General features: G+C 45.0%; 1 protein-coding gene across 2 annotated transcripts in view; it reads right to left on the reverse strand.

Moving 5' to 3' along the window:
- The window catches only part of stxbp5b (syntaxin binding protein 5b (tomosyn)), a 112,601-nt gene extending 89,588 nt beyond the window's left edge, over positions 1 to 23,013 (reverse strand). For both annotated transcript variants that reach the window (XM_083633819.1, XM_083633818.1), the window contains exons 1-2: positions 22,609 to 23,013; positions 19,445 to 19,542 (exon numbers count right to left, since the gene is read on the reverse strand). In XM_083633819.1, the coding sequence (XP_083489945.1) occupies positions 19,445 to 19,542; positions 22,609 to 22,746 (236 nt within the window). In that variant the 5' untranslated portion in view covers positions 22,747 to 23,013. The remainder of the gene's footprint in view (positions 1 to 19,444; positions 19,543 to 22,608) is intronic.
- Positions 23,014 to 26,606: the final 3,593 nt, after the last annotated feature.

Here is a 26,606-nt window from a genome sequence, read left to right on the forward strand (position 1 = left end):
CTTACCTCTTTCTATTTGAATCTTAAGTGCAGGTTAGAGAGGATCTTACCTCTTTCTATTTGAATCTTAAGTGCAGGTTAGAGAGGATCTTACCTCTTTCTATTTTGAATCTTAAGTGCACGGTTAGAGAGGATCTTACCTCTTTCTATTTGAGATCTTAACTGCAGGTTAGAGAGGATCTCACCTCTTTCTATTTGAATCTTAAGTGCAGGTTAGAGAGGATCTTACCTCTTTCTATTTGAATCTAAGTGCAGGTTAGAGAGGATCTTACCTCTTTCTATTTGAATCTTAAGTGCAGGTCAGAGAGGATCTTACCTCTTTCTATTTGAATCTTAAGTGCAGGTTAGAGAGGATCTTACCTCTTTCTATTTGAATCGTAAGTGCAGGTTAGAGAGGATCTTACCTCTTTCTATTTGAATCTTAAGTGCAGGTCAGAGAGGATCTAACCTCTTCTATTTGAATCGTAAGTGCAGGTTAGAGAGGATCTCACCTCTTTCTATTTGAATCTTAAGTGCAGGTTAGAGAGGATCTTACCTCTTTCTATTTGAATCTTAAGTGCAGGTTAGAGAGGATCTAACCTCTTTCTATTTGAATCTTAAGTGAAGGTCAGAGGATCTTACCTCTTTCTATTTGAATCTTAACTGCAGGTTAGAGAGGATCTCACCTCTTTCTATTTTGAATCTTAAGTGCAGGTCAGAGAGGATCTTACCTCTTTCTATTTGAATCTTAAGTGCAGGTTAGAGGATCTTACCTCTTTCTATTTGAATCTTAATGTGCAGGTCAGAGAGGATCTTACCTCTTTCTATTTGAATCTTAACTGCAGGTTAGAGAGGATCTCACCTCTTTCTATTTGAATCTTAAGTGCAGGTCAGAGAGGATCTTACCTCTTTCTATTTGAATCTTAAGTGCAGGTTAGAGGATCTTACCTCTTTCTATTTGAATCTTAAGTGCAGGTTAGAGGATCTTACCTCTTTCTATTTGAATCTTAAGTGCAGGTTAGAGAGGATCTTACCTCTTTCTATTTGAATCTTAAGAGCAGGTCAGAGGATCTTACCTCTTTCTATTTGAATCTTAAGTGCAGGTTAGAGAGGATCTTACCTCTTTCTATTTGAATCTTAAGTGCAGGTTAGAGAGGATCTTACCTCTTTCTATTTGAATCTTAAGGTGCAGGTTAGAGAGGATCTTACCTCTTTCTATTTGAATCTTAAGTGCAGGTTAGAGAGGATCTTACCTCTTTCTATTTGAATCTTAAGTGCAGGTTAGAGAGGATCTTACCTCTTTCTATTTGAATCTTAAGTGCAGGTTTAGAGGATCTTACCTCTTTCTATTTGAATCTTAAGTGCAGGTTAGAGAGGATCTCACCTCTTTCTATTTGAATCTTAAGTGCAGGTTAGAGGATCTTACCTCTTTCTATTTGAATCTTAAGTGCAGGTTAGAGAGGATCTTACCTCTTTCTATTTTAATCTTAACTGCAGGTTAAGGCTGGCTCACACTACAGGATTTTCGGGCCGATTTATGCCCGATTCACCCCTTCCGAGAATCGGAGGAGAAATCTGGCCTGGCAGCTTGCCAAGCTTGGTCGGGCCCGACTTTCGGCACCGATTATCTTGTAGTGTGAGCTGTTTGCAGATCCAATCTTAACCCTCCCGATCTGCTCAAAGCCTCATCGGGGTCCTGTCCCGATCATATCAAAACAATGTTTGATATTTAAGGACTGAAAATCTGCGCGATACATCATTCTGCTGCTGCGGGAGACTCCCGTCATTATCGTTAATTGACGCGGCTCATTTGATGCGCTGCACTGCAGGCATCAGATAGGCTACCAAATACCAACAGCACAGAACCACGAGTATTTGGGGGAAAATGTCACTAATTTATATCACAATGAATGACCAATGAATAAAAAGTTGTTATATCGTAGTTTTGAGCCCCTGCCAGTCAGAGGCTGTAATCTCCTACCTGTCTTATCAGGCAGTGTGGGGGAAAAAGGCTTTGCTGCTGCGGGAAGCAATCCAGTCTATCCAAACTTTTGCCGATCTCATGACATGCAGCAGGGGAATATATTTTGGTAGCGCATGTGTTTGTGTTCTCACTACGGGATGGGCATCGAATTTCGAATTTTCGAATAATCGTTGTTATTATCAAGGTCGACTTTTATTATTGAAATTCGAAATTCGTTTTTTGAAAAGAAAAAAAAAAAAAAAAAAAAAAAAAAAAAAAAAAAAATTGTGAGTGAAATGTTGCATTGTCTCCCCTGATTCTAAGAATAGTCGAATCGCTTGGCTCTGAGCAAGTAAAACAATTTTTGGGATTTCATCCGCCATTCATTTTTCCATAAACCCTTGCTTAAAATGCTTATAAAAATTGTTTTACTTGCTCAAACCAAGCGATTTCGACTATACTTAGAATCAGGGGAGACAATGCAACATTTTCACTCACAAAAAAATAAAATAAATAAAAAATAAAAAATTACATTTATTTTTATTTTCGAATTTCGATTTAAAAGTCGACTTTGGCCAGCGAATTTCGAATAGTGTTTTTGCTAGAAATGCCCATCCCTAGTCTCTCACTTGTACAGACAATAGAGTCGCGTTGTTTACACGCATGCTAACTACCGTGAGATTAATTTGTTTGGCGAGACCCGGCATGGAGGAAAGAGAGAGAGGTGAGGTGGGGGCGGAGCGCTTTGGTCACTGCTGGAACCCCCAAAAACGAAACAGGTTCGGAGTATGGCCGGGCATCAATGTGATTATCCTGCCGATAATCTTAATAATATCCTGTAGTGCGTGGTGCGCCACATTTACAAATCTTGTAGTGTGTGCATGTTTGAGATTCTAGGGAAGATAATCTGGGAAGATTCTCCTGTAGTGCGTGTCACTGCCAGATTTCAAAATCGCCTAGGATTGTCAGAATCCTGTAGTCTGAGCCCAGCTTTAGAGAGGATCTAACCTCTTTCTATTTGAATCTTAACTGCAGGTCAGAGGATCTTACCTCTTTCTATTTGAATCTTAAGTGCAGGTTAGAGAGGATCTTACCTCTTTCTATTTGAATCTTAAGTGCAGGTCAAAGAGGATCTTACCTCTTTCTATTTGAATCTTAAGTGCAGGTTAGAGGATCTCACCTCTTTCTATTTGAATCTTAAAGGTCCCATTCCGTGCAAAAGCTGTTTTTACTTGTAAATGCATATATTCAATCATGAGAGGCCAGTTGGTAGGATTAGACAAACTTTATTTAGCAATCGGCGTGCATGGCAATTACTTTGGCGCTTGACTCCATTGGCCAGTGGCGCTGCTCTTGAGGCAAGAGGAGGGCACCTGCATGGGCTAGGAGATCCCCCAAAAGGAAGATCTGATTACCGGAGGTTAATTGAGATCTGCAGGCGCCGGTAGTTGATTGTACTTTTCCCTTCGACCTTTTTTGCGACTTACAGCTATTTGCGGCTGGCGCTCCCAACTCGGTCGGGCACCTCGCGATAGCGCTTCCCAGCTTGGCCTACCTGGCCGCCTTGGCGCTTCGCGATTGTACTTTTCCGGCCTTCGACCTTTTTAGCGACTTACAGCTATTTGCGGCTGGCGCTCCCAACTCGGTCGGGCCTTCGTTCTTGGTACATGCTTTTCCTGCCTTCGACCTTTTTAGCGACTTACAGCTATTTGCGGCTGGCGCTCCCAACTCGGTCGGGCACCTCGCGACAGCGCTTCCCAGCTTGGCCTACCTGGCCGCCTTGGCGCTTCGCGATTGTACTTTTCCGGCCTTCGACCTTTTTAGCGACTTACAGCTATTTGCGGCTGGCGCTCCCAACTCGGTCGGGCCTTCGTTCTTGGTACATGCTTTTCCTGCCTTCGACCTTTTTAGCGACTTACAGCTATTTGCGGCTGGCGCTCCCAACTCGGTCGGGCACCTCGCGACAGCGCTTCCCAGCTTGGCCTACCTGGCCGCCTTGGCGCTTCGCGATTGTACTTTTCCGGCCTTCGACCTTTTTAGCGACTTACAGCTATTTGCAGCTGGCGCTCCCAACTCGGTCGGGCCTTGGTACGTGCTTTTCCTGCCTTCGACCTTTTTAGCGACTTACAGCTATTTGCGGCTGGCGCTCCCAACTCGGTCGGGCACCTCGCGATAGCGCTTCCCAGCCTGGCCTACCTGGCCGCCTTGGCGCTTCGCGATTGTACTTTTCCGGCCTTCGACCTTTTTAGCGACTTACAGCTATTTGCGGCTGGCGCTCCCAACTCGGTCGGGCCTTCGATCTTGGTACATTAAAGTTTAGCTTGGCGCTTCCCGGCTTGGCCTACTTGGCTGCCTTGGCGCAACTACCCTGACTTTCTCCAGTGAGAGACTGATTCCACCTAGATGCAGTACGGAGAGGCACAGGAAATCATTCCTGCCTGTGGCCATTGGTCTATTTAATGCCTCTCTTAAAGAGCACCTCGGAGACGCTCAGTCTCCCTGAGACTGAGCCAGCCGATAGGTTAACTGTGCCTGGCTGAGCCACGTGTGGCGTATAGGGCAAGCCGACTTAATATAGTCCAGGGTGCAATAATGATAATTGACACGGAATGTATACTTACCTGACGTATTTTGTATTTTGCTACTTAGACATTCCACTTATTTTTGCTTCTAGCGCATTTACTAGTTATTCTATGCTATGTTGTTGTTTTGTTTTTTTTTCGTTTTTTTCTTCTGCTTATTGCTTAATATTGCATTTGCGTTGCATTTACTACTGTTTATTTTATTTTAAGCTATGTGTGTACTGTGAGCGAGCTACTGTAACCTGTCCCGATTTCCCCTCGGGGATCATTAAAATCATTCTGATTCTGCTTCTGAAGAAATGCCAGAGGCATTTTACTTTGAAATTCGTTAAGAACAGGAAGTGGTGTATTAAGACCGGGTAGCTTAACACGGAAAGACGTCAGCATTCCCTGGGCCGTCTGGCTTCGGTCCGAAGTTATGCAGTAACACTCATTCTAGCTGATGCTCAGACAAGCTCCGTGGTCCAGGGGTGTTAGAATGGCCCCTTGCGTGGTTATTATTATTATTGTTGTAATTATTATTATTATTATTATTATTATTATTATTGTGACTCCCGCTGGCCATTTGCCAGAAAGCGATTTCCGCTTAGGCGTCGGAAATAGGCAGGCTGAGATGCCCGCTGGGTAGAATAGTCGGATCACAGGCCAAATAACTTGTCAGTCAGCTTCGCTTTATTTAGTCAAAGCACGAGGGACACCTACGGTACATGTGGTGTTTTCAGAGCAATGTAAGACAGTATTTCTGTTTGGTGGGGCGGGCCGTTGCAGGCAGGCGGAGTATTAAAGAGATGAGAATACGTCTGATTATAGGCATTATAGGCAAAACGCAAAGATCCCTAGTACAGTTTAGTAGTGCACGAGTGCTCAAGAAAGCGCACGAGGTAATCAATGACTCCACGCATGTCCTTCATGTCTGTTTTGACTTAATGCCATCAGGAAAGCGCTTTAGACAGCCTGCCTGCGAAACAAGCAGAAGGAAGTTTGGTTTGGTTCCAGAGGCCATTCGACTGGTGAACAGCCACAGTACGAGAAGTGGTCAGTTTATCTAGACTAGGTCTGTAGTACCTTGACCTTTTGATTTGAACCCTTGAACAAGTCTAATATGCACTTGGATTGTATTGACTGAAATTAATTTGTATTGATCTGACACCTATATTCCTTTGTGGTGTTGGATACACTGTAATCAGGGATCTTGCTTTATCAGTGTCATTTATTGTATTTATTGTCTTGTTTTTTGTATTGTTTTTGGATGTGTACAGAGTACAGCTTGTTTGCAGTATTCATGCCTTAAATTGCCCTTTGCGGGACTAATAAAGTTTTTTTTTTTTTTTTTTTAATTGAATTGAATTGATTTTACTGGACTGGTAGATTGCCCGTTTAAATGCTGAAGTACTGATACTTTCCTCATGGGTCCTTTCGCGTCCACGGGTGACTGGTCCTCCGGGGTATGCTCGGTGTGCTGTGGTCGTCAACCCCGTCCTTGGTAGAGCAGGTAGCTCTTGAGAAAGGCGGGCAGGGGCAGTCCGTGGATTCCGCTCAGGCGGTCCCTTTCTAGAGCCGCCCGCAAAGAGCGCCTGCACAGGTCCATCAGAGGGAGGGGATCCGGATCGAGTCCGTTTATGTACCGGATTCGTATTTCGCAGTGTCCCCACACGGCGCTCACTGCGGGGTACACCTTCCTGCCCTTAAGTCCTCCAAACGCCACCCCTAGGTCATGTCCGTCCACTATGAAACCTAACGTCCCCTCGTCCATGTCCAAGACGACTAACAGCGAGTCTGGTATTATGAAGGTGTCGTCGGGCTCCAGGAAGGCGGGGTAGGTTCTGCCCGTGTGGTTCTTGCCGTCGTGGTAGAGTTTACACCGGCCCAGGTCCCAGCCCGGTATTATGAAGGTGTCGTCGGGCTCCAGGAAGGGGGGTGATAGTGGAGTTGTTGTTGTTTTTTTTTTTGTTTTTTTAAGATTGTTGTTCAAATAAACCCCCTCAGATCGGCTAAAGTTAAGAAATTATCATTGTCATCATCACAGAAGCTTCCTGATTTAATTTATCAGTCACCATCAGTCACATGGGGTCACTGGGGACCCAGAGGTAGAAAATAAACAAACTCAGCTGCGTGTAACAGCAAAGATAATTGAGAATGAGAAGGCAAGAGTATCTAGTGCCTTTTTGAAAACAGCGCTGCGGCCATTTTGGCCTGAAATACGGCTCCTTGCTGGGGCAGAAGCTTAGTCTCCAAAATGGCGGATTGGCTGTGTGCTGTCGCATCTTTACAATAAAAGGTCTCTGGTTACCGTAAACCTCCGTTTCACGAGCACAACAGCAAGGAGAGAGACAACTACTTTTCACACTCTGTTTTGGATTAAGAGGATGTCCTGAAGTGTGACGGTGGATTAAAGACTTGATGACAAAACGTCATGTGATCTGGTGGATTATAGTCTTCGTGACAGAAAGAACAGGACACCCGATGGATTAACGTTACATGGATGCGAGTTTTACTGCCGAGTGCGACTTTCTGCTTAACTGCATGTAACGTTAAACTTTTATCGTCCATGAATTCCTGGGAGTGCTTGTTCTTTTCGTGAATGGATTATTTTACGTCGCTGGATTTGGAAGGGAAAGCAAATTGCGCTACATTTCAGGCCGGTTCCCGTCAATCACCGTGAATCTGCCCGGCGGCCTGGAGGTCAGTGCGACCAGGAAGTACGTGGCGTCTCGCGGCGGCCCCGCGGCCTGCATTTCCCCAGCGGCTCCCGGCTCTCGGGGCAGCTGCCTCTACTGGTCTTCGCCGCGCCGAGCGGCCTCTCCCTCCGGCACGCTCGCACGCGTTCTTGGGCGTCCACGGCGCGGCGCTTCGTCTTCTGCTCTCCTACCGGGGCCGTCGCAGTGGCGCGCCCCGTGCCACGGGAACGCACGCTGGGCCTTCTCGTCGGGGCTATGCTGTCAGCCTGTGGTCCGGTCGCTTCGCCGGCAGCCTGTGGTCCGGTCGCTTCGCCAACGTCTTCGTCAGACACCTCGGAAGGCAAGTACGCTCCGTGGCCGGTCCGGGACAGGGGACCGATGTCTAAGCTGCCGTCACGGTCCATGGGCTGCTCTGGCTCGGAACTCGACATGCCAGGAATGGGAATATCCAAGGGTAGAGAAGGCTTGTGGGTGCTGATTCGGTCTGCGGATCTGGTGCAAAACAACGCTTCGGACGGCTTCGAGGGAGATGGACTGCCGTGAAGCTGCTGCTGCTATGATCGGCCAGAGAGAGAGAGGTGACGTAGAACCCTTGCTATATATATGAGGATTAACTGACGTCATAGCAGACGTCATAGCAGACGTCATACTAGGACTTTGACTGACCACGTTATGCTAGGACTTGACTGTCGTCAGGGGATGATCGGATTATGCATGAGTGGCCTTCAGCTTGAACTATGGTCTGGAGACCTCACTACTGCTGTCAGCCCTCCCTGTAATGAGTGGTCACACGCTCAGAACTGCCACAGTTGGATTTGTCCCTATCCAGCGTCCCCCTGCAAGCCACGCCCCCAAACGCTTCGTTTGCCCAGAGGGGAATTGGGACGTCACTAGCTTCCTCCTGCATACTGCGCGGGTCTCTCTCACACAAGCTACCTGCACCATTTAGTCTATAGCCACAAAATTAACACTTCTAGCTGGAGCGACGCCAACTGTACGTGATCCAGCAACTGCAGAGGTGCATTCGGTAAGTCTAGGCATTTTGAGATGTCCTCTTTAGCGTAGTACCGTTAAGTTAACGATAACTCGCAACCTAGCGTGCTGGCCCACAGACGCTAATCTGATTGGCCGCTGGGAGCCTGGGGCAGGCTCTCCCTCAGCGGCCAATGGGAACTGTTAGTTCTGAATATATTATAGAAACAGGCCATTCTTGGGAAGCGACGAGATGAGGAAGTGAGAACTCCGTCACAACAAACGGGGTTGCTATATTTTCGACAGATTAATCCAGAATCATGTTTTATGGACCAGAGACACACGTTTTTAAGAGGTTACAGCTGCACGAATTGGGACCTTTAACTGCAGGTTAGAGAGGATCTCACCTCTTTCTATTTGAATCTTAAGTGCAGGTTAGAGAGGATCTTACCTCTTTCTATTTGAATCTTAAGTGCAGGTCAGAGGATCCCCACCTGCTAAATCTGTCCACACAGAATAACCAGCCCGCCCATTTGGCCAACAGTAGATGCTGCCTGACTCTAAAATGTTTGTGAAGTAACAGGAGCCTAAGTTAGGCTAACTTGCATGCATGCCACATACAAAAAAAGACCGAAGAAAGGAGAGTGTGGCTACAGCAGAGCACAGCCAATAGGGGCGGGAATCACTGATGCCCCAAGATACGATATTATCACGATACTTAAGTCACGATCCGATAGTATTGCGGCGATATTGCGATATGCTAGTATTGCGATATATTGAGTATTGCGATATATTGTGATTTATTACCTTTTTTCAACTGCAAATGATGTCCCCCAAAGGTAAAAACTTTGTCAACATCTGTTTTATCTAATCAGATAAAGTTTCCAGTCTGTTCATCTCACTTTAATCATTTTTATTGCAGCAAAATGGGATTGTCAAGCAGACAGACTGACCAACACTGTCATAAAAACCTGTCATAAATGTTGCATGATGCACTTGACATTTTGTATAATAAAATATCACGATACTTGGCATTCGATACGATACGATATATTGCCCACAAAATATCACGGTGCTACTATGCTGTATCGATTTCCCCACTCCACCCCTAACAGCCAAGCAGCATGACTGTATATTAGGGGTGTCACGATACACTCAGTTCACGATACGATACGTATCACGATACTGGGTTCACGATAACGATACGATACGATACGATTTTAACAATATTTTTTTAAACTTGACTAATGACAATATATGACTGGAAAAGTAGTATTTTATTTGAAATGCACAAATACAAAACATGCTGTTGTGGGAAATTGTTATTACAATAACAACTAGAAAAAACATGAGATTGGAGATAAGGCTTATCTTGAAATAGAATGAGTTACACCGTCACTTAGATTTACTTTGAACTAAAAGGTTTCTCAGCAGTATAAATTCTCTATGCATCTTCAGTTTTTCTTCAAACTCAAACAACAAGACTTTTCTTAATCTATTTTTTATGCATCTTCAGTTTTTCCTGTCAAGTAGCCTAAACAGTTTTGCCAGAAACTCAATTGAATGGTTTATCTCCTGTATAACTTCTCATGTGTCTCTTCAGAGACTTGTTCAACTGAACTACTTTCCACACAGTGAACTTCAACAAACAAAGACGTTTCTTAGTCTATTTAAAAAAAAAAAATTTTTTTTTTTTTTTTTTTTTTGCGATATGAGATTTCATCTCAACGATACATATCGTGACGTTTTACTATCGCGAAATTTCGTGGGACGATATATTGTGACACCCCTACTGTATATACTGTATATATCCCACAAACCTCCAAACACTTCCAAAAGGTGGAGAGGAAATGCGGAAGCCAACGTGCATAAGGTGCTGTACTGTAGGAGGCTATTTCAAGCAGCCTGCAATTACAAATCTAATGAATGAAATACCAGTAGGTGCAGCAATTCATGCACATTCAACAAAGGATCACTCATCCTGATGGCAGCAAATTCACATAATAGTTACTTTTGTAATATTGATTTACCGTAAATGAGGCGATATACCACAGAAAAAGAAGAACTAGCTTTAAAGATGAGGTAGGCCGATTCCCATACTGTAGCATGAATGCAATCATATCAAATACATATTGACAGACTGTCCTGTTCACTAGTCACCTTATGTAGAAGAGACAGTCTGCCTTGAGAGACTAACAGGAAGTGTAAACACAACACAATCGGAACCGATTGTGTTGTTAGGTGAATAGGCTTGAGCCGACGACAGACTGTAATAAGACACTGTAAGTCTGAACAGGATTACCAAGCTGTGACCAAACAATCCCTCAGTGCCTTGAACAAACTAAGGTGGGGCTTGCAAGAGTCCGCTTCGGGACCGGCTCAACAGCGGGTGGCGGGCATCACTTCTTCTGCAGAAGGACGGAGGCGCAAACACAGACGTACAGACGAGACGCACACCGGCGCCAGCTAGAGGCCATTGGCAGCTGAACTCGCTTTCACCCATGACCTTTCTACCCAGCTTTAGCTCCTGGCTCCGCAGGTTCTGCACAACATTTGTCATGATTATGAAGGGGGATCGGTCCACAATGTGGCTCAGGACTCTTCAAGTCTATTTCATAGCTGCTGGTCTTGCACAAGCAACAGAGCGCTAGTCTGAAGAGCAAAAGTTGTTATACATTAGGGATGTTCATCAGTTATCAAAAATCGATAATTGATTGTTAAGGAATGGAATCGATCATGTGGAATTCTTATCGATTTTGTTATTATTAAAAAATATATATATATATATTTATTTATTTTTTGCGGACTAGGTTTGGGTGGAATTTGTTCCTCCTCGCCCCACTCCATTGCACAGCCGACTAACGTGAGGTGGAGCTTCATATAATCTCTAGTTTTCTGGCTGGGCACGGGCCTTTGTGCCAACAAAACTGTTTTAAACATGGGGAATTCACACCGGCATGCGCCGGGGACAGCAGAGTGTTGGAGAGGAGACACATTGAAAAAAAGAGTTCATTGAGGAGAACACGTTGTCTTTCGTATTTTCTGCCATAGGCATTCATTTTGTAAAAAAATAAATAAAATAAAATAAAATAATATTATTATTAATATGATCGATAATCGATAATTGATCGTTAATTTTCACCCATTATCGATTATGGAAAATGTTCAAAATGAACATCCCTATTATACATCATGTAACACTGTTGAACATTTTGGTTATTCATGTTCAGTCCAACAGCCTTATTCTGGTTTATTTCAAGATTCAAGATTCAGGTTTCAAGCTTATTAATTATTATTCATTATTTTACTAGTATTTTACAACGTAATCGCATCAAGTCAGATTCCTGGTAAATGTTACGGTGCCTTGGCCTGGTATCCAGCCCCATATGAATGGCAGTTGTCATCACTCTGAATGAAGAATTCATTGGGGCTGGTTACCAGGCTAACTGTGCCTTGGGTTTTCAACTGGTTCTGATCCAGTGAGGGTGAATGAATGGAGCTGCTCAGCCCAGCTGCTTCTTTCTGAACTAGCAGGAAGTTAAGGAGACGAGTATGAAAACAAGATGCAATCACTGTGGTGACTAAGTAGAATATTCTATGTGAACTTCCTCATCCTTCTACACTGATCACGTTCAAAACCACGCAGTGATCATGTGAGCTTTCTGCCACTGGCAAATCTTCAGTCTGAAGCCACGCTACAGTCTGAAGCTTCAGTCTGAAGCCACGCTACAGTCTGAAGCTTCAGTCTGAAGCTACAGTCAGAAGCTTCAGTCTGAAGCCACACTACAGTCTGAAGCTTCAGTCTGAAGCTACAGTCAGAAGCTTCAGTCTGAAGCCACACTACAGTCTGAAGCTTCAGTCTGAAGCTACAGTCAGAAGCTTCAGTCTGAAGCCACACTACAGTCTGAAGCCACACTACAGTCTGAAGCTTCAGTCTGAAGCTACAGTCAGAAGCTTCAGTCTGAAGCCACACTACAGTCTGAAGCCACACTACAGTCTGAAGCTTCAGTCTGAAGCCACGCTACAGTCTGAAGCCACACTACAGTCTGAAGCTACAGTCTGAAGCCACACTACAGTCTGAAGCTTCAGTCTGAAGCCAGACTACAGTCTGAAGCTACAGTCTGAAGCCAGACTACAGTCTGAAGCCACGCTACAGTCTGAAGCTTCAGTCTGAAGCCACACTACAGTCTGAAGCTACAGTCTGAAGCCAGACTACAGTCTGAAGCTACAGTCTGAAGCCACACTACAGTCTTCAGTCTGAAGCTTCAGTCTGAAGCTTCAGTCTGAAGCCACACTACAGTCTGAAGCCACACTGCAGTCTGAAGCCACACTACAGTCTGAAGCCACACTGCAGTCTGAAGCCACACTACAGTCTGAAGCCACACTACAGTCTGAAGCCACACTACAGTCTGAAGCCACACTACAGTCTGAAGCCACACTACAGTCTGAAGCCACACTACAGTCTGAAGGCACACTACAGTCTGAAGCCACACTACAGTCTGATGCCACACTACAGTCTGATGCCACACTACAGTCTGAAGCCACACTACAGTCTGAAGCCACACTACAGTCTGAAGCCACACTACAGTCTGAAGCCACACTACAGTCTGAAGGCACACTACAGTCTGAAGCCACACTACAGTCTGATGCCACACTACAGTCTGAAGCCACACTACAGTCTGAAGCCACACTACAGTCTGATGCCACACTACAGTCTGATGCCACACTACAGTCTGATGCCACACTACAGTCTGAAGCCACACTACAGTCTGAAGCTTCAGTCTGAAGCCACACTACAGTCTGAAGCCACACTACAGTCTGAAGCTTCAGTCTGAAGCCACACTACAGTCTGAAGCTTCAGTCTGAAGCCACACTACAGTCTGAAGCCACACTACAGTCTGAAGCTTCAGTCTGAAGCCACACTACAGTCTGAAGCTTCAGTCTGAAGCCACACTACAGTCTGAAGCTTCAGTCTGAAGCCACACTACAGTCTGAAGCCACACTACAGTCTGAAGCCACACTACAGTCTGAAGCTTCAGTCTGAAGCCACACTACAGTCTGAAGCCACACTACAGTCTGAAGCTTCAGTCTGAAGCCACACTACAGTCTGAAGCCACACTACAGTCTGAAGCCACACTACAGTCTGAAGCTTCAGTCTGAAGCCACGCTACAGTCTGAAGCCACACTACAGTCTGAAGCTTCAGTCTGAAGCCACGCTACAGTCTGAAGCCACACTACAGTCTGAAGCTTCAGTCTGAAGCCACACTACAGTCTGAAGCTTCAGTCTGAAGCCACACTAGTCTGAAGCCACACTACAGTCTGAAGCTTCAGTCTGAAGCCACACTACAGTCTGAAGCTTCAGTCTGAAGCCACACTACAGTCTGAAGCCACACTACAGTCTGAAGCCACAGTACAGTCTGAAGCTTCAGTCTGAAGCTTCAGTCTGAAGCCACACTACAGTCTGAAGCCACACTACAGTCTGAAGCCACACTACAGTCTGAAGCTTCAGTCTGAAGCCACAGTACAGTCTGAAGCTTCAGTCTGAAGCCACACTACAGTCTGAAGCCACACTACAGTCTGAAGCCACACTACAGTCTGAAGCCACGCTACAGTCTGAAGCCACACTACAGTCTGAAGCCACACTACAGTCTGAAGCCACACTACAGTCTGAAGCTTCAGTCTGAAGCCACACTACAGTCTGAAGCTTCAGTCTGAAGCCACACTACTGTCTGAAGCCACACTACAGTCTGAAGCCACACTACAGTCTGAAGCCACACTACAGTCTGAAGCCACACTACAGTCTGAAGCCACACTACAGTCTGAAGCCACACTACAGTCTGAAGCCACACTACAGTCTGATGCCACACTACAGTCTGAAGCCACACTACAGTCTGAAGCCACACTACAGTCTGAAGCCACACTACAGTCTGAAGCCACACTACAGTCTGAAGCCACACTACAGTCTGAAGGCACACTACAGTCTGACGCCACACTACAGTCTGAAGGCACACTACAGTCTGACGCCACACTACAGTCTGAAGGCACACTACAGTCTGAAGCCACACTACAGTCTAGGGGTGTCACGATACACTCAGTTCACGATACGATACGTATCACGATACTGGGTTCACGATAACGATACGATACGATACGATTTTAACAATATTTTTTTAAACTTGAATAATGACAATATATGACTGGAAAAGTAGTATTTTATTTGAAATGCACAAATACAAAACATGCTGTTGTGGGAAATTGTTATTACAATAACAACTAGAAAAAACATGAGATTGGAGATAAGGCTTATCTTGAAATAGAATGAGTTACACCGTCACTTAGATTTACTTTGAACTAAAAGGTTTCTCAGCAGTATAAATTCTCATTATGCATCTTCAGTTTTTCTTCAAACTCAAACAACAAGACTTTTCTTAATCTATTTTTTATGCATCTTCAGTTTTTCCTGTCAAGTAAACAGTTTTGCCAGAAACTCAATTGAATGGTTTCTCTCCTGTATAACTTCTCATGTGTCTCTTCAGAGACTTGTTCAACTGAACTACTTTCCACACATTGAACTTCAACAAACAAAGACGTTTCTTTGTCTATTTTTTGATTTTTTTGCGATATGAGATTTCATCTCAACGATACATATCGTGACGTTTTACTATCGCGAAATTTCGTGGGACGATATATTGTGACACCCCTACTACAGTCTGATGCTTCAGTCTGAAGGCACACTACAGTCTGAAGCCACACTACAGTCTGAAGGCACACTACAGTCTGAAGCCACACTACAGTCTGAAGCCACACTACAGTCTGAAGGCACACTACAGTCTGAAGCCACACTACAGTCTGAAGGCACACTACAGTCTGAAGCCACAGTACAGTATGAAGCTTCAGTCTGAAGCCACACTACAGTCTGAAGCCACACTACAGTCTGAAGCCAGACTACAGTCTGATGCCACACTACAGTCTGAAGGCACACTACAGTCTGAAGCCACACTACAGTCTGAAGCCACACTACAGTCTGAAGCCACACTACAGTCTGAAGCTTCAGTCTGACGCCACACTACAGTCTGAAGGCACACTACAGTCTGAAGGCACACTACAGTCTGAAGCCACACTACAGTCTGATGCCACACTACAGTCTGACGCTCTGACGATTGTAAATTGAGGCTGAGACCTCCTGCGAGCCTCTAGCCGTCTGCACGTAACAATATGTTCCTATGACAGGGGGGAGGTCACAATCAGCATTACTGTATGCTGGTGCATAATGTATGACATGGTTCCAGTCAGTCATCAACTAATGTCATCAGTCATCATTTCGTGAATTTGCCACATTTTCAAATGAAATCACCATTCAAGTGCTTAGCATCTCCAGTATGGTATTCCTCATATTAGAAGGAAAACGAGTAACCTAGACCAAATGTGCCGAGTCATGAACCTGTATCTGTTGATCAAACGGTCTCTGAACAGGGAGGAATTTTTCCAGACGGTCCCTGAGAAGAACATGAGACGCCACATTCAAATGGTAACCGCTCCAACATGAACACTTCCCCATGTGGTAAACCAGTGCGGTTCAGCAGCACACAGCATTTCAACACCGTGTGTAATGTCAACTGATAACCATCAGTTGACAGGAAGCTGCCTTAATCCTACCAGCCCAGCCATGAAAAACAACAAGACACTCTTCTTACTGTGCAACTCTGCAACAAACACGGTTTGAGCGTTGTTCACAATTCATGCAAAAGTGGGAAAAAAGGCACACAAAAAAAACACACAAACTGGTGATATTGGTTCATAATTCCAGACAGTATCAGTTCTGCATCACACAGTCACATCAACCAAATCCTCCCACTTCCAAAACGAAACGTCTACCGAAAGGCTATAATGAACTAAAACACCTAATTTAGAGCATTTCATTTGCAAATGACACTACACAGGCCTATATATAGATATATATATCTATATATAGATATCTATATATAGATATGTGTGTGTGTGTGTGTGTGTGTGTGTGTGTGTGTGTGTGTGTGTGTGTGTGCGCGCACGGTCCACAGTTTGTTCTGCAAAGGCCAAAAAGCCCAAAAGCTGAGGCCAAAGCTTAAGTAGAGCAGGGGAAACTTTCGACGATAACACACTGATTAAAACACTGTAGTGGAGAGCGATCTTGTAAAAGTGGACATGTATTGCTTGTAGACATGTCATTGAGCTTATGTCCACTGAGCTGTGGCAACATTTTCTAAACTCCTGGGGCAACGAGCCGGATCGATACCGCCTGTCTGCTGATAAATGGACCAATTGCCTGGATGACAGTAATCCCATCAGCTCCGGCGTGCACATTAAGGGCAACATGGAAGCAGTGTGTGTTCTTTGGGAGTTTCCCTGTAAACACAACGCTCGCTTCATCTGGAGAGTGGCCAAACGACGACGATGGAGACACCTCTAGTGATGATCTCAAATAAAGCAGATGGACCTCCCACGCAGGACATCAGCAGCACAAAGGACAATCCAGAGCATGTACTAGGGATGTTCCTTTTGAACAATTTCCATAATCGAAAATCGGGAAAAGTAACGATCAATTGTCGATTATCGATAGCGTAATAATAATAATAATAATAATAATAATAATAATAATAAATAAATATATATATATATATAATTATTTATTTATATATATATAAATAATAATATATATATATATTTATTTATTTATTTTTACTCTGGTCTGGTAATAACGTTGCGCGTTCTCGGCCAGCTATAATGGCGATGCCGCTGTGTAGTAAGAATATCAGACACTAGCGCTGTGGCCAGGTAAACAAACATGTTACATGTCAGGTTACATGATGTAAGGCAATCGGCGTCTTCCAGCTTAGCTGACAGCACAAGAGTCAAATCAACAGGCCTGAGCCTCACTGAGGTCCGCAGACCGCTGGGTGCGTTTGTTTGTGTCCCCGGCGCATGCCGGTGTGAATTCCCCATGTTTAAAACAGTTTTGTTGGCACAAAGGCCCATGCCCAGCCAGAAAACTAGAGACTATATGAAGCTCCACCTCACGTTAGTCGGCTGTGCAATGGAGTGGGGCGAGGAGGAACGAATTCCACCCAAACCTAGTCCGCAAAAAAAAATATATAATAATAATAATAGTAATAATAATAATAATAATAATCGATCAAAATTCCACATGATCGAATCAATTCCTTAACGATCAATTATCGATTTTCGATAATTGATGAACATCCCTAGCATATACTGTACACTAACGGGCCACAACGCCCAAGAGATCAGGGAAACAACACGGCCCCGGGTACGACCGCACCATTCGACATGATCGTTAATGGTCTGGGGCCCAGTTGCACAAAGCACCTTAGGTTAAAAGATTTCCCTTAAGGCTGGCTCACACTACAGGATTTTCGGGCCGATTTATGCCCGATTCACCCCTCCCGAGAATCGGAGGAGAAATCTGGCCTGGCAGCTTGCCAAGCTTGGTCGGGCCCGACGTTCGGCACCGATTATCTTGTAGTGTGAGCTGTTTGCAGATCCAATCTTAAGCCTCCCGATCTGCTCAAAGCCTCATCGGGGCCGTCCCGATCATATCAAACATGTTTGATATTTAGGACTGAAAATCTGCGCGAATACATCATTCTGCTGCTGCGCGATCCCGTCGTTAATTGACGCGGCTCATTTGATGCGCTGCACTGCAGGCATTATAGGCTACCAAATACCAACAGCACAGAACCACGAGTATTTTGGGGGAAATGTCACTCATTTATATCACAATGAATGACCAATGAATAAAAAGTTGTTATATCGTAGTTTTGAGCCCCTGCCAGTCAGAGGTTGTAATCTCCTACCTGTCTATCAGCCAGGCAGTGTGGGGGGAAAAGGCATTGCTGCTGCGGGAAGCTATCCAAACTTTTGCCGATCTCATGACATGCAGCAGGGAAATATATTTTGGTAGGCCATGTGTTTGTGTTCTCACTTGTACAGACAATAGAGTCGCGTTGTTTACACGCATGCTAACTACCGTGAGATTCATTTGTTTGGCGAGACGGGCATGAAAATGAGGAAACGAGAGAGAGAGGTGAGGTGGGGGCGGAGCGCTTTGGTCACTGCTGGAACCCCAAAAACGAAACAGGTTCATATGGCCGGGCATCAAGGTGACTATCCTGCCGATAATCTTAATAATATCCTGTAGTGCGTGGTGCGCCACATTTACAAATCTTGTAGTGTGTGCATGTTTGAGATTCTAGGGAAGATAATCTGGGAAGATTCTCCTGTAGTGCGTGTCACAGCCAGATTTCAAAATCGGCTAAGATTGTCAGAATCCTGTAGTCTGAGCCCAGCTTTAGAGTCCGAGTTAAGGTGTCCATAGAATAAAATCGGCTGCACAAAACCCCCATTCAATCTTCTCATTAAGGTGAAACATTTTAAGGAGAACATAAGCACAAGATTTAAGGGTGTTTGTTTTGTGCAGCCGATTCTATTTTATGGACACCTTAACTCGGACCCTGAGGGAAATCTTAACCCAAGGTGCTTTGTGCAACTGGGCCCTGGGAATCCAGCATGCGTTTTTTGTTACCGTGGCTCATATTCATTCTAAGAACAGTTTTTTTTTTTATACCGCAAATATAAACGCAAATCAAAAACTGCCTTCCAGCCGCCCGAGGAGGAGGGCCTTGATTGTGCGTGCGTCGCCCGCGCGTGGACTCGACAGCCGTGCACACAGCGGGTCCAGTGATGTTCACAGCACAGACGAACGAGGTGGCATCCTGGCACAGACTGGGCGGGCAGCACGCTTGACGAGGTGGGCTCCTCGGGCACAGAGACCGGGCAGCACCGCCGATGAGGTGGGCTCCTCGGGCATATGGGCGGAGGAGCTGTTCGCGCTAAACTGCAGAGATACCACTAATGAGCGAGGAGGGTTCCTCCTGGAGAAGGAGGCCGCCGCTGCTGCTGCTGCTGCTGCTGCTGCTGGCTGCAGAGAAACACATCCTAGCTCGTCTACCTCGGCGCCCTTTTCCTTCTGTAGTGCCGAACGACATGAGCCAAAAGAGGTCACTTACTGTATTCATTTCCCCAGAAGACGAGGAATGTTGAGAGGCAGCTTGATCATATAACATTTGCTGAAAGGACATGAGGAAGTGCATGTTTGTATGTAGCTGTGTATGGGGGGGTAGAGGGAACATTAGTATCAGATATGATCAAGCATTACTATCCTTGTTATGCACGACTCCCTTCGTCTTCATAATATGCCATGAAGGAAAAGGATACAGCCTCAACGCTCCAGTCTGCGTCCCGATGGCCAAGATCTTCTGCACAGGGTCAAAAGCCATTGAGGATGGTTGATGTGGGAAGCCATGGCGCACAGTCTGTGTAGGAAAGAGCAGAATGTATATGAGACCTACAGCCGGCCAATCAGAATTTATACGAGACCTACAGCCGGCCAATCAGAATTTATATGAGACCTACAGCCGGCCAATCAGAATTTATATGAGACCTACAGCCGGCCAATCAGAATTTATATGAGACCTACAGCCGGCCAATCAGAATTTATACGAGACCTACAGCCGGCCAATCAGAATTTATACGAGACCTACAGCAGGCCAATCAGAATTTATACGAGACCTACAGCCGGCCAATCAGAATTTATATGAGACCTACAGCCGGCCAATCAGAATTTATACGAGACCTACAGCCGGCCAATCAGAATTTATACGAGACCTACAGCCGGCCAATCAGAATTTATATGAGACTTACAGCCGGCCAATCAGAATTGATATGAGACCTACAGCCGGCCAATCAGAATTTATACGAGACCTACAGCCGGCCAATCAGAATTTATATGAGACCTACAGCTGGCCAATCAGAATTTATACAAGACCTACAGCCAGCCAATCAGAATGTATACGAGACCTACAGCCAGCCAATCAGAATTTATACGAGACCTACAGCCAGCCAATCAGAATTTATACGAGACCTACAGCCATCCAGAGCCGTATAATAGAAGAGTTCCGACATCTCCATTCACTCCAATGGGCCAGTTTTTTTCCAGGAAGTAGAAAGTGGAACTCTTGAGTAAAAAAAGCAGCACTGTTGAGTTGCAGCAAAATAGACAGTGTTGTACTTTGAAAGGGTTTTTCATCCCTTGAAATGAATCAAATTGTACATTATCGGCTTTATTTTAGCATGCAAAAGTAGCGCGAGACCCATTCCTGGCTGTTCATTGGCTAATGAGTCTGGCATTTTGGTCCTCCGCTGACGCCACTCTCTTACTAGAGGACACTACAGCCATCCAAACAGAATTTATACGAGACCTACAGCCGGCCAATCAGAATTTATACGAGACCTACAGCCAGCCAATCAGAATTTATATGAGACCTACAGCCAGCCAATCAATCAGCAGCACAGTGAAAATGTTGCGGTGATTAAAAGCTGGCATTACTGCAGGACAAAAATAATTGAGCCTGATGATGATCACAAGCAGTGTGTAATCCATCAATGTGGAAATGTGCCTCATAACACAATTAATTTGATAAGGGGAACAACATGAGAGCAAAGGGAGAATGGAATAACTGTCATCCACTCCGACATCTGCCTGTCATGTGACATCTGCCTGTCATGTGACATCTGCCTGTCATGTGACATCTGCCTGTCATGTGCCTCCAAAATGTGCCAGCAGAATTTTGTCTGTCCAGCCACAGCTATGCCATGTTTTACGTGCGATCGTGCTGAAACCTTCAGGAAGCGTAAAGAGAGCACCCGGCGTGCGGGTGACCTGACGGGCCAGATTTTTTTTATTATATGATGTGATGTCACTCGAGCAATGATGAGATCATCTGGTGACATCATCACTGATGACATCATCATTGACTGCGCGTGCCTAGGCTCGGTCGCTGCCGGCCTCACCTGCCCTATTGGCGCGTGCGGGTGTGTGTGTTGCTCACTAAATGTTATTGCATCAGTGATGTCACAATGCCAGCGTGTGTGTGTGTGTCCCACTGTCCCCTTATGACATCACTGATCAGTCTTGTCCTTGTGTGTGTGTGTGTGTGTGTGTGTGTGTGTGTGTGTGTGTGTGTGTGTGTGTGTGTGTGTGTGTGTGTGTGTGTGTGTGTGTGTGACTGTGCATATAGTAGAGAGAAGCGTCTGCACATCCACTATGCAAACCAGATGCTAGACTAACAAGGCTATACGTTGAAAAGGAAAAAAGTCTGCACTCTGGAGCATACTTAAGACTTAGAGGAGTTTTGAGACTGTGAGACTGTGCACCCTTAAGTTATGACATCACTTTTGACATCATCACTGATGACATCATCACTGATGACATCACATCATTAGCTAATTAAAAAACCCGGTTCTATCAGGTCACCCGCACGGGTGTCCTTTACACACCCTGAAAGTTTCGGCCCAATCGCACGTAAAAGCTGCGGCTGAACACGGAAGTTGGCCCACATACTTAATTGTATATATATAGATAATAATAATAATAATCATAATAATAATAATCATAATAATAATCATCATAATAATCATAATCTACCCTTCTAAACATTTAGATTTACAACCTGGGGTTATATTTAATTGCCAGTGTCATATACTGTAGTGGGCATGAACAAAATGTTACCACCATCAGGCATCCAACATGCCCAGGCCATCCGTGAACACCTCCCAATACAGCTGGAAACAACATGATGTAATAGGTAATGCAGTGCCCCTGTGATCTGGGGGGACCTGACCTAACCTGATCCCAGCTGGCCTGGGCAGGTGGGGGGCAGAGCTGGTGGGCTGCCTGCCTGCCTGCCTGCCTGCCTGCCTGCCTGCCTGCCTGCCTGCCTGGCACTCCGGGATGTTCCACACAATTCACACAGCAGCCTTGACAGGAACTCTTGATACGTGACTAAAAAAAAACAGTTTGGACAACCATGCGTGTGCTTTTACAGATCAAATCAAAGCGACTGGCGAGGCCCAGCTTCACTGGAGATGATCTGAGAGCGTCCCCTGCGTTCGCTATGAACTGCAATGCCTTGATTAGGTTAGCTAGTTAGCTAACTTGTGTCATTTGACTCGAGGCGACAATTCAGTGCAATGCAAACAGCCGTGGTGCTGCTATGATGACAGCCTGGCTACAAGCAAGCAAGGCAAATGTGCAGCCAGTCAGTCAGCTGATTATAGCGTCCCTGCGGAGGTCTGAACAAGTGTAATAAGTCAGTGTGTGCTGTGTGTGCGTGTTTATGTACAATAATACATGCAGTCAAGCCATTCGCTTGTTATAATAAGCAGTGCTGATGGGGGCAGAGCGTTGTGTTTGGTCATGCGCTGTCATCTGACTATGTGTTCGCTCGTCCAGCAATAATATACGAAAACAGTGTGTTAGCTGCTATAAACAGTTAGCTGCTGCTATAAACAGTTAGCTGCTGCTATAAACGGAAGCCCACCTTGCAAAGCTGAAAATGCTCCGACTGGAGAGTCTCCTGGATCACGTCGTTGTCCCTGGTACCCGCTGCTGTGGCGGAGGAGGACGAGGAAGCCGCTGTCAAGCCGTCCAGCACCTTCCTAATGTTAAACTTCTTCATTTTCCACAGACGAGACGGTGCAAATGGGGGGATGAGATCAACCGAGCTACCATCAAAATGGACAGGGGAGGGGAGGGGGGGTAGCTGCTAGCTTAGTTGAGCTAAAGACGCACAGTTAATATCTTGCTCTGTTAATCTCACATGTTACGGAGGGTGTTGCCAGCGCACTCTCCAAAAGCAGCCGAGTTATTACGCACATAATAATAATTGATTTAGCGAGTCTTTTCCGATATCCGCGTTTTAATCCGCCATTTATGTGGCCAGCTATTGGCGTTCTGTTCTATTCGATCGGGATCAATCGTTTCCGCGAGCAGTTTCCTTCACGATCGAGCAGCCAGGCTATGGCAGCAGCAGCAGCAGGGCTTCAGCTGGTAGCAAACTGGCTACGGAAGCGCAGTGAACTGCAGCGGGGTTTGAGTCTGCGCTCTGCGTGCGTGCGTGCGTGCGGGCACCCGGATGTAGACGCTGCTCTGCCGTCTGACAGACTGCTGCTGTCAGAAGACCGGTGTCATGCCGAGTTTTGCACCCCCGCCGATAATTGCATCCCCATTTTCCGGGAGCATATTGTAATGATTTATACGGAAACTTAACTGTTTAAAAATGATATAATTGTCTGGGTAGACGTGATCTCCAAGCCAGGGGGTCTGTCCTGGCTCATGGAAGCCGACTTTGGTGTTTAAAATCCGGGTACAGAGGACCTCGAGACCTGGGGATCTCTCCTGGCTTTATGCAGGGGGGTGCAAATCTCGGCGGTTTGTACCTGCCGAGATTTGCATCCCTGTTAAAACGGCCCCAAAATATGGTGGGGGTGCAATTCTCGGCAGGGGTGCAAAACTCGGCATGACACCGGTTCACCACAAAAAAACGTCAACGAAACGAGATGATCATTCTATGCAACGTTGCAGATTCAAAAAGGGGGGATTTAATATTTCTCGTGGATAGTTGTTGTCCCTTCAAATAGAGATCTTACCTAGCAGGGACCTCCAGGGGGGTCCCCTATTTATTTATTTTGTATCATAGTTTCAGTGTTCTCTTCTCTCTACCGATTAATGTATTTCTAAGAATAAAATATATTCTCAGATGTGGGTTCAATAGACAAAACCTCATCAAATGGGGCTGCGTGGCCCAAATGTCGACTAAATTAGGGGTCCATGAAAAAGATTAAGATCAATCACTGACACTGTTGGGCAAGTTACTTTCAAAATGTAATATACTACTACATATTATTAGTTACTTTCATTTGAAAGTAATGTTGCTTTACAATATTACTGTCTGTGTACTCGTTACTTATTACACTACTTTTGCATTACTTTCACCAAAACAACAGCAGCAGCAGAATGACACCACCGCCCTGGAACATCCTGAAAAATTATTTCAACCGCCTTGAAGTCAGTGTAAACAATCCAAAATTCAAAATGTTATTTTCTTTTGTTATTGTCATCTATAGTGATTGTTTGCATAAAAACAGACAGTTTGATTAGGAAATGATTGTATTTTTTTAAATATGTGCTTTGATTTAAAAAAAAAAAAACTCAATTTGTAACTTGAGTTACTTGACAAAGTAACTGGTATAATATTAGGCCTACTGAAATCCTATAAGTAATAAGTTATATTACTGAGTTACTGCTAAAAGTAATATATTACATACAATATGTTACTTTTGTAATGAGTTACCCCCAACACTGATCACTGACCTGTACCACAGTTATGATACAAGCAAAATAACATTCCTCTTGCTCTGTCCCCAGGGTGGTACATCCGGCCCAGGAGCTATTTCCTCATTCCACAGTCTACTGCCCAAGGAGGAAGAACATGTCCTCCTGAGGGTTAGAAAACGTTAGAAAACGAACCTAAATCCTAAATAAATAAATAAACAGACTTTTTTATTCAGTTGGATATGTTTTTATTGGGTAAGCTATGGCATATTTCATCGAGTATGTCATACATGGCTACCTGGTCAGACATTAAATTAGATCGCTAACGTCTCTCCATAAGGGAACACTGATTTGAATTCTATATTGAAGTTCATGGGATCGATCACCGCAGACCTTCTAACTGGCTCCAGCAGCCAGTAACAGATCCTCAATATATCCCTCTGAAAGACCAAGCAATGGTTTTGTCTTTGCACATGCAGGTCTTCTACACTAGATGGCGCAATCTACCAACATTCCCTGGATGGGGGAATGTTGGCTTGAAAGGCTTGGCCAGGAGGACTCCTCTCCTTATAGCCAAAATCCAGCACCATGGACAGAGACACGTGCCTGGTTGGTATCTCCAGATGGTACATCATATTTTTTACTATCAATAATCAAATACATAGACATGTCACACATTGTATACATGCTCAGAAATAATTAATTTTCATGCAGGAGGGACTCAACAACTGCATCGGTCAGTTCATTATTCACCTTATGTAGCCCCGCCCACTCGACCCATTGTGTCACGACTTCCTGTTCAAAACGCCGGCTCTTTTACCTGCTCAACCTGGTCTGACTCACCTGGTCAAACCTAGTCTGACTCACATAATGAGTCAAACCAGGTTTATGAGTCACAGCAAGTGTCAACACAATCAGAACTTCCGATTGTGTTTACGCTTCCTGTTAGTCTCTCTCTCCAGCCAGACTGTCTCTTCTCTTCTACATAAGGTGAATAGGACATGCCTGTGCAGTGGTATAGGCCTATTTACATGCTTGAAACCGTCTGCATTCCACCGAGAGTATAAATAGTTAACATCGGCCTACAAAATGGGTCACTCAAGGCACAGTGAGCGACAGAAGAGCATAAAAAAGATGGCTACCCTGCCGACTCCTTATCAACCTATTGACACATCGGTTTGACCAAGTTCAAATGTTCGTGCAAATTCATGAACGTATATGAAGGAAGCTCCCAAAGAGAAGGCACACTGGAGGGCAGGATCAAATAGGACAATATCGACAATGCACAAGTCACGGGATCTGTTTGCACATTATAGCGGAACTCGTTCATTCACTCATATTTATGAACAGCACGTTATGAGGCTGAGCTTTTGTGTCCAATGTGGAAAAACTATTGGGGCCAGCGTGCAGCATCCCTGTATGACTCCTGAATCTAGGTCTCTGGAATCTGGGACATAATCCATAATTAGCAGTTGTGTCTCCTCAGTCACTCCCCCTTAGGCACACTACAAGGTAAACTACCGTCCTGCAGCTCTTATGTTGCAACTCACCTGATCAGCAAAGCGCATAAACGCTCGACCAAAGACAGCGGTGTGTTAACAGATGAAATATATCCCCAAGGTTAAAGAAGTCAGTTTGACTCAAATGTGCCTGACATACCTGGACACAGAGCGCCATTGGGTATAGGCACCCAGCGGCAAAGATGTAGAGCAGATCCCTAGATGCACAGCAAGGACACGGCAAAGTAAAACTACAGGACAGCAAGGAACAGATGGGTGTGCAGAAATAACCGCTCAAATACACAACATGTCAGTAAAGGACAAGGTTTCACTCTTCGCCAAATTGTCTAAAAGACCATTTATCTCAGGTAGCCTCAATTTATCAGGTAGCCTATATTATCCTATTATCTCAAGCATACCAATAATGAAAGGCATCCCCACCACTTGCAACAAGAAGATTAAGTTTGAACTGAGGGGGCACGGTGGTGCAGTGGAGGGGGCTGTGGTTGCAAGAAGAGCAAGAAGGTCCATGGGTGCGATTCCGGCCTGGGACGCTGTGGGCGCTGAGGGTGTGTCTCCCCATCCCCATGTCCTCAGTGCCTATACTGCCCAGGTGGGCTCATCATAAAGGGCCTTTCTGTGTGGACTAAATTGAATGACTGTGAATTAATTAATTTGTATTGATTAACTAATTAATTAATTAATT

Source organism: Poromitra crassiceps (assembly GCF_964638095.1).
Source record: "Poromitra crassiceps genome assembly, chromosome: 3".
In the NCBI taxonomy this organism is placed as follows: Eukaryota; Metazoa; Chordata; class Actinopteri; order Beryciformes; family Melamphaidae; genus Poromitra; species Poromitra crassiceps.